Source organism: Lingula anatina, chromosome 1 (genome assembly GCF_051362555.1).
Source record: "Lingula anatina isolate TDL-2025a chromosome 1, LinAna3.0, whole genome shotgun sequence".
In the NCBI taxonomy this organism is placed as follows: Eukaryota; Metazoa; Brachiopoda; class Lingulata; order Lingulida; family Lingulidae; genus Lingula; species Lingula anatina.
In genome coordinates this window covers 20,510,613-20,519,938 of record NC_141767.1, presented here as the reverse complement: position 1 = coordinate 20,519,938, position 9,326 = coordinate 20,510,613, and the positions used below count along the sequence as shown (strand labels likewise).

The 9,326-nt window shown below is 41.3% G+C and overlaps 1 protein-coding gene across 3 annotated transcripts in view; it reads left to right on the top strand.

Moving 5' to 3' along the window:
* Window positions 1-2,447: 2,447 nt before the first annotated feature.
* The window catches only part of LOC106151053 (adhesion G protein-coupled receptor G6), a 42,698-nt gene continuing 35,819 nt past the window's right edge, over window positions 2,448-9,326 (top strand). Inside the window, exons 1-5 of one of the 3 annotated variants that reach the window (XM_013524131.2) lie at window positions 2,448-2,804; window positions 4,576-4,866; window positions 7,691-7,762; window positions 8,715-8,789; window positions 9,059-9,127. In XM_013524131.2, the coding sequence (XP_013379585.2) occupies window positions 4,622-4,866; window positions 7,691-7,762; window positions 8,715-8,789; window positions 9,059-9,127 (461 nt within the window). In that variant the 5' untranslated portion in view covers window positions 2,448-2,804; window positions 4,576-4,621. Of the gene's footprint in view, window positions 2,805-4,575; window positions 4,867-6,402; window positions 6,540-6,748; window positions 6,769-7,690; window positions 7,763-8,714; window positions 8,790-9,058; window positions 9,128-9,326 lie in introns of those variants that run through there. The other 2 variants (XM_013524132.2, XM_087006595.1) reach the window with 2 other exon arrangements.

Genomic DNA, 9,326 nt, shown 5'->3' with positions numbered 1-9,326 from the left:
AAAGGCAAAATATTCGTTTTATAATAACCTCAAAAAAATGGATCTTTTCATAAATTTTAGGGGAAAAAACAATCGAAAGCTGATATGAGACCACTGTTGCCTTTAGTATTCCTGTTTGGTGAAAAATACCTCAGCACGACCCCGTTTGAGAGTGAAAAAAATAATGTTCTACGTGCCGCACACTGGACGATCTTCGAGTTTTCATTCTGCAACCAAACCGATACTTGTGCCTCCTTTCTACGACCGCGGCAGTGCTTGAGCGTCCTCTCTGCGACCACGGCGATGCTTGTGCGTCCTTTCTGCGTCCAATGAGCGATCATCCTCCATCGCGTTCTCTCTGCGATTGTTTTGAACATGCTCAAAACTTCGCGGCGTCCATGGCGTCCTCGGCGATGCTTGAACGTTCTTTGTGCGACCGTAACGATCACCGTGCGTTCTTTGAGCGTCCGACGGCGTCCTGGCCAGTTTCATGGTCGCACAAAGGACGCAGAAAGGACGCCGTCCAGTGTAAAAAGGGTTTAAACAATAGTGAATTATCCCCTATCAACCTCAGCAGGCGCGACAGACATCTAAAGCCTCGGTCACAACCGGCCGTACGGGTTCTTACGGGCTGTTTGCGTCCAAATTTTGCGCAGAATCTCACGTCCCACGCAAGGCCTTCTTACGAAATTTCGAGTTCGTAGACAGCCCGTAAGCACGTACGGAGGATGTAGGACATGTCCAAAAGATTCTACGAATAGCCTGCGAACAGCGAGGCTGCAAACGTAACTTGCTCCCCTCGCACGAAGTTATCAAGAGAGGCGCTCGTTGTGCAAGACGCACGTCGCAAGCGATGAAGGAGCAAGTGCCCTTTGCGTGTTGAGTAAAGCCTAGGTCCCAACTACGTTTTGGACGCACGGTTTTTAGGTTCCTTGCGTCCGTCTAGGACGTAGCTAGATCGCAGGGAAGAAATCAAGTAAAGCCTAGGCCCCAACCGAACGTACGGGCTGCTGCGTGTGGTCTACAGCCAAAAAATGGGGAAAACGTGGGAGTTCGTGCATGAGGAGCACGTCCATCGTGCGACTTTTGGAGGACGCAAACAGCACGTAGAAACTTGTCTACATGATCAACAGCCGCTACGTGCGATCTAGCTACGTCCTAGCCGGACGCAAGGAACCTAAAAACCGTGCGTCCAAAACGCAGTTGGGACCTAGGCTTAAGGCGCACGCCCTCACAACTAACGAACAAAGTCGAGAGCACACCGGGAATGCGTTGCACGTGCGTCACCCCCACGCCTGGTGTATAAAAGGCGTGCTCACGACGCACGCTCGTGTCTTTACAATGAACTTCGACTGTGTAACGAGTACAAAAACTTTCAATATTTTCAAATATTTGCTCAAATTAGTTTCTAATATGCCTCCAAAAGGCAAGAGAAAAAAGCTTACATACATGTAGTAGAAAAAAGGGAGGAGGAAGAAGAAAGAAGAGGAGAACAGGAAGCAAAACTGACGTACGTCACCACAAACCGTCAGTACGTCACCACAAACGTGAGAGGCAAGTGTGAAGCAAAACTGACGCAAAAGGGCACTACTTTCGCCGTGCGTTGCATTCCCTTCGTAAGTGGTGAGTGTGTGCAAGACAAACTCAAGTAATGAGTACAATTTTCACGACCATCGCTCCTTGCTATAGCGTCCTTGCCTGAAAGGACATCTCATGTGGCACTTGCAACTCGTAAGACAGACTTTCCTCTACCTCTACGACCTCTACGGCCTCCGCAACACCCAAAAATCGCAGGGAACGTACGATCCTGAAATTCGTGCGTCTGGTTGTGACCGAGGCTTAAGCCGCCCAGGTTTATTGCAATTTAGCGAAAATCCCCTCTGAGATGGTTCGATCCAAAGTTAGTACGATAGTCTCTGGGAATGTTCTCTTAAATGTCTGTCACGCCTACTGAAGCTCCTTGGGGGTTATAAATTATCGTTTAGCAGCTTCAGAAGGCGTGCCAGACATCTAAGCCGCTTAAGATGAAAGCAATTTAGCTAGAAACCCTTTGGAGATAGATCGATCCTGTTAGATCGATCTAGGCATGGGAAGATTGTCTTAGAAGGCATCTTCGGTCACAGTTCCAGTTGCATTTCTTACAGATCTTGGCTGTTCCTTCCAAGGTCAGTCAGAGCAGGGAATTATATCGGATATAATTCCCTGGTCAGAGCCAGAGGCACAAGACGTACATGGCATCTACCTTTGGCAATCATATTCAGCCTCCGTTTTCTCAAATGCTTATCACAGTAAAAATAATAATAACTCCAAAGCCTCGTTGTAAGAACGCCATCGCAGCTATTATTATTATTATTGTTGCTGTTTTTAAAAGCGTTCAATACTCTGCCGTGGGACGTCCTCGTCGTTCAGCAGTCACCCCCTATATTTATTTAAAGCATACAAAAGCATCCAGGCCAATTGTGCACGGCAAACGTGATATTGCACACTGTTGGGACTGAAATCTAGGACTCGCACTGCCAGGTACTGGCGTTCCACGTAACATCCGCATTGCACGACACTTATGAGTTTCAGTGCATTGTTGGTTATTTCAGAGTGAATAGACGTTGTCTGTTCCCGCCCGTTCTAGCTTTGCCAATAGATCTCGATCGTGGGACAAGGAAGCTACAGAGGGCCAGGTCACTGCAGCACAGCAATATATCGGAGGTTTTAAATACTGTTGATCACAGACACTTTCGTAGCCAAAGTTAGTGACGGTGCTAATGTTATCGCGCAGCCCTATATCAGTAACACGAAAGAGCGCTAGATACAGATGTAGATATATGTAGGTAAGTAAAACAATAGTGCTGCCTTGGAAGTATTTCTGTGAAAAGAAGTACGTAATACACGACATTGTATATTGACAGCACTGTCATGTACCCATTCCTGTCGATGACGCAGGACAAACAACTTGGTCACACGTTTATGAAGTAAAAACTACCAAAGAGACTATATATGCAGATGTAAGCGAAAAATTGGACAGAATGAGATGGTCGGAGTATCTCAATCTTTTTACAGCCGGTCTCGAGTGGAAAATCAGACTGGAAAGCACCAAAAGGTGTGAGTTAGATTCAATAACCATAGTCATGTGACTTTTAGGTCATGATTAAAATCATGTTTGGTATATTCAATTGCAATATTGACTCGCTTTACTTTTGTTACATTTTGAATTGAGCTTCCTGTATTTCACTAATCTCTTGACGGATTCTTCGAAGTGAAAAAGCCAGTTGGTCTTTCATTATTACAATATTATATTGATTTAGTGAGGAAACATTCAGTGTTTGGTAATCAGTGGACCATATTTGACCCAATAATCACTACACAAGGTTTTATAGTTCTTATAACAATTATTTATCTAAGTCCGTTCTGAACTATAAAAAATGTTTGACCTTGTTTCCTTTATGCTTATTCTAATGATATAACATTTTTTCAAACAAGTTAGATTCAACCAAAATGTCGTTAATAGAAAAAGGAAAAGTGTTTTAAGTAAACGTGGCATACACGAAAGAAGACGCACTAGACACAAATAACTAACATGAAACACAACGCTGTGTATTAATTGCGATTATTACACTCAACTGAACATCACAGTGCACATCCTCTTTTGTGGAATAAACTTAACCTAGCGTCTTAACTTAAAAACTCTATGCTTTAGTTGACCTTTCTTTCATGTATGAGTCACCTCTTAATCTGAACCTAGACGATTTAGAAGTCCTGTTATTTCCACAAATAACACTGTCGCTAGATTTGATTCTTTCCTCGGTTAAATGAAGTTAATAAGAGGCCTTCTATTTATCTCAGAACGATGTATGCCATTGTAAGAATAAACTTTTTATAGTGGTTGTTATTTCTGTACACACGATTTTTAACGTACACCTAAAAATGGAAACATCTTTAATTATATCGAATACCAATCATATCTTAATTAATCTCAAATTAAATTTGGATGATATATTTCTCGTTTTTGTAACACCGAATGGAAGAAGAAATTATTAGCAAGCCAAAGAGCATAGGGCCTAGTCTATGGAGCGACAAGCTTTTGGGTGAAATAATTGAAAAACGCCTGAAAAAACTCTGAATAACTGACTTGAGCCTAAATGTAAATAGCTTATTTTCGAAATCGCTTATTCATACAATATTTATCTGTCTCAATTACTGTCTGTGAGGGGATGACAGGCCCTAGATTTAAAAATGGCATTACAGATATACAAACGAGAAACTCCGAAGAGATCTGTTCTTTATTTCACCTCCGTTCCAGATTGTTTAAGTACCGTCTTTCCTATTAAGGATTGCGATTGCCTTCACATGAGTTTTTTCTTTCGATTTATGCGGCGCACTTGTCTCATTTTTAGCTAACCGTCTTGGTTTATTTACAGTAATGCGGCAAGAGAAAATATTTCATGTATTATCCTGTAAGTGAGCCAACAGTTCATGAGATATTATGTTGTTACTATCCACAGTTGAATTCACAATGCAGATAGGTTGAATTCTTCGTCTGATAACGTTATAATTTTTATGAATATATGTATCTACAGATTATACATTTTTGACTCATTTCAGATTTGACGAACTAAACCCAGAACTTCACCAAATCTACCGAAAAAAAATGCAGCGGTTAAAACAAAATCTTCATTCCTGGAATACATATGCCGTGAAGTTTGGACTCATTTTCGTCTTGTCTCAAGTTTGGATATCGAAGCTTGAAGGTGCCGCCACCGTGCCGCCACTTCAGCCGACCTGTATATTTTCATCAGCCACAGGTTCCACAGACTGCCAGTCAAGGGGTATAAACAATCTGCGTGATATTTTAGAGGGAGATGTGCCTAATGTGCCAAAAGAAACGACAATATTGTAAGTATTCCGTAAATGTAATTTACTAGGTTACATTTGCTATACGATATCCGTATGATACACGTACGGCGTCTGAGCGGAGGCAGACCTGGCCGTGCGTGGCCGTACGGATTTTCGGCCTCTACGATATTGTCAAGCTAAAGCCTCGGTCACAACCGGCCGTACGGGCTCTTACGGGCTGTTTGCGTCCAAATTTTGCGCAGAATCTCACGTCCCACGCAAGTCCTTCTTACGCAATTTCGAGTTCGCAGACAGCCCGTAAGCACGTACGGAGGATGTTGGACATGTCCAAAAGATTCTACGTTAGCCTGCGAACTGCGAGACCGCAAGCGAAACTTGCTCCCCTTGCACTGAGTTAGCAAGAGAGACGCGCGTTTTGCAAGACTCACGTCGCAAGCAATGAAGGAGCAAGTGCCCTTTGCGTGATGAGTAGGTCTAAGGTGCACGCCCTCACAACTAACGAACAAAGTCGAAAGCACACTGGGAATGCGTCGCAACTGCGTCACCCCCACGCCTGGTGTATAAAAGGCGTGCTCACGACGCACGCTCGTGTCTTTACGATGAACGTCGACTGTGTAACGTGTACAACAATTTTCAAAATTTTCCCATTTTTTCTCAATTTAGTTTCTAATATGCCTCCAAAAGGCAAGAAAAAGAAGCTTACATAGTAGAAAAAGGGGAGGAGGAAGAAGAAAGAAGAAGAGAATAGGAAGCAAAATTGACGTACGCCCCACAAACGTGTGAGGCAAGAGTGAAGCAAAACTGACGCAAAAGGGCACTACTTTCGCCGTGCTTTGCATTCCCTTCGTAAGTGGTGAGTGTGTGCCACGTACACAGGAAGCAAGACAAATTCAAGAAATGAGATTTCCATGGCCATCGCTCCTTGCAATATTAGCGTCCCTGCTTGAAAGGACATCTCATGTGGCCCTTGCGACTCACAAGGCATACTTTCCTCTACCTCTACAACCTCCACGGCCTCCACAACATCCAGAAATCGCAGGGGACGTACGATCCTGAAATTCGTGAGTCCGGCTGTGACCGAGGCTTTAACTGAACTTTTGACTAGACTGGAAAATCGTAAAGCCTCGGTCACAACCGGCCGTGCTGGCTCTTACGGCCTGTTTGCGTACAAATTTTGCGCAGAAGCTCACGTGCCGCGCAAAACCTTCTTGCGAAATTTGGAGTTCGCAGACAGCCCGTAAGCACGTACGGAGGATGTTGGATATGTCCAAAAGATTCTACGAATAGTCTGCGAATAGCGAGGCAGCATGGCTGCATGGAGTTTGCGAGAAGTTTGCAAGTGAGACGTGCGTGGTCCAAGACCTGTATTTTATCAATATCCATCAGTTTTGTAGCTCTAACTTTGGGGACAACAGGCTAAACGGTTTTCAACATATCGTATAATATCTGAAAGTGCACTGGGACGGCATCGACGGACGCAGGTGATGGCCCTTTATACAGGTACAATATGTGTCTGTACTCTGAATGAACATAATGAATGGGCGAAATCTCCGAAATGCGCATGCGTGTGACTTGACCTCTTTCTCACGACCCTCATTCACAGCATTCAGTCTTGTCTATTACTCATTTATAGTTAACATATGACCTCTAGGGAATTCTTTCAGGCCTTTCGAGACTTAGTTTGTCAGATATTGAAATTTTGAGCAACAAAGGTGAGTTTTAAGGAGAAAGAGACTAACACCTCGCAGTTTCGATCTTTAGCCTACAGTTCCGACGCAAAAGAAAGCGGAAATCTGGCCGTGAAAAAAAAAACTGCCTCGCCCACTCACAAATTGAGGAAAAATCTTTTCTACACTCTTCAAAGCCTTTTGGAACTGATGTGGTGTGCTTCAGTGGATACTCTGAATGCTTGAGGGATCGGGTCCCAAGGCAGAGAAAAAAGTAATGTTTCTCGCTTCTCTTCCATTTTTATAGCATGGCACCAAAAGGGGCCGGCTGGAAGAATCATAGCAGAATCGGTTACAATGGGATGTGTTGAAAACGACCACCGACGTACACCTGCAACTTGCCTCAGTTTTCAGTTTTCGCCCTTACAAGCTCAGGGTATTCTTACCGTGAGCTTGTAAGGCCGACAACTGGACAAACCTGCAACCCTCACAGCCAGTCACTAAAAGTTCTTGTCCTGGAGTCGGGGAGACTCAATGAGGAAAATGCTTTGGTTCTGTATGGAAGCCAAATGCAGCACACCAAAATCACCTAAACTAGTTATATTGTACCCCCAGTGATCTGAACATTCATAATCTATCACAGCAAAACTCAAGTAGTAGTTTAAAATCTGGATTGTTCATTTCTGAGATGCCAATTTTTGGCAGGGTCACCAGATGGGAATATCAGGTGTACATGTACATATTTTGGTCTTGGGGCTGTAGAAATCAAATGTCCAAATCACTTTGGTGTTGTGTTTGTGCTGTAGTTGTCCAGTGGACAGTAATTTGTGACAGACATTTGGAAACACACTGGGTCAGAAAGGTGGCAACGATGTCGAAGGAAACAGTGAGGAAATGGCCAAGTGCCTTAATTGGCTTTTCAGCCCTTCATGCATAGCATGTACCAAGTTCTGTGTTAATTTACAATGTTCAGTTAATTTACCTTTTCTTAAGTTTCTTTGATATGTCTGCGATTGGTCATGTTGGCATGTGTAAAAATTAAATATGTAAAAATGACCACCTCTTCCTTTGGTTAACTCCTGAAGGGACAAAAATATTCAGAAAATAACCAAAAATGACTAGAAATGACAATTTTATTTGTGTATCTAAGTTTTTTACAAAATGAATTAATGTTAGCTATAATTCTCATTCTTCAGGTTACTCGGTGACAATCCATTTAATGATGTGCCAGGGTTCATATTTCGAAACCTCACGAACTTGACCCTGCTGTAAGTATGAATACACTGTTTTTAATTTTTGCTCTTTATTTCTTTTTCACTCCATGAAGTAACTGAAAGAGAGCATTCACAAGAGTGTTGGTAAGTGGACTAACTGATCAGGGGATCAAATATGGCTGACCCACTTGAAAGCTGGCCACGTAATCCCCGCTGGGAATTTATTCAGTGTCTTTTAGGGGATTATGTGGCAAGCTTTTAAGTGGGTCGGCCATGTTTGATCTGCAGATCTGTTAGTTGGCGGATCAATTCTGTTATGAATGCGTCCATATTGTACCTTTTTGCTCATGTGCATGGGTACATGTTGGTTCAAGTTTCTGCTTGTGTTTGTAAAATTTTTTTTTAAATCCTTTGTCTTCACTCCTTCATACACACATTCTGAAGTTATTAGCACTACTTTAATTTTGAAGATGTTCTTGTCACCTTTGCATGTACATACTTTCCTGTACATAAGGTCACCTGTAGATTTGCACTGAAAACTATAAGAGCAATTTTTTGTAGTTGGCTTCCTCTTAATACCAGTGAAGTGAGATATGAGACTGCCTCAGTTTAAAAGCTTAAATGTGCCACTTACATTCAGTATTACCTAGAGTAAAGTCTTAAACTGAGGCAAAATGAGGATGATGCCCCATTGATCATAAGCAGCAAATAAAAAAAAAGAAATGGAGCATGATTAGTTTCCTTTGACCCTACACGTGAAATAAAAAATTAAAAGAAATGGGGCATGATTAGTTTCCTTTGACCCAATATGTGAAAACAATCAGAGAGAAAGCACTAATAAGTTTAAAGGGCGCAATTAGTATAAAAGAAATAATAATAAAGTAAATACCATTCATTACTAATTCCATATTTTGATAAAGAAAAAATAATTAAGTTTTAGCAAATGTCCCAACTGTACTTGTACTGAAAAGGCATTTTATTATCTAAAACAACTTTGCTGTTCTAGGTACATGCAGTCCAACACTACCATTCAGAGAATCGAAGAGTTTGCTTTTGAAGGATTATTCAAATTGATATCTTTGTAAGCCAAATTGACTTAAATTTTGTCCAAGTTAATGGTTGTACTAACATTAGATTATGTTTTGTACATGTTTCCATCTATAGATTTTATAAATCTACAATAAGTTATCTGGCAGGATGTTAATAGGGGGTTGGGCATTTTGCCTAGACCTTGTTATAATATTACTTATACCACAAATGATCTTACCCATGGGATGACAGTTTCAGTAAAAAGACTTTTCAATAAGATTATTTGTAATAAATTTGATATTCTTTTTTGTTTGATTTTAGGTCAATTAAATCCAGTGTAGAAAATATCTATCGTAACACATTTGTGGGTCTGAGGTCTCTCACTAATTTGTAAGTAAAAATAAGGAATTGTTAAAGTATACCTTCAAATACATGTATGACTTTTGCATTCATAAACTTAGTTAAGTTATTTAATAATAATAATAATCATAATAATAATAATAATGATAATAATAATAATAATAATATCAAAATGAAGGAGATGAGCAAGAGAACATATTGAAGACTCATTTACTCCTGCATCTGATGT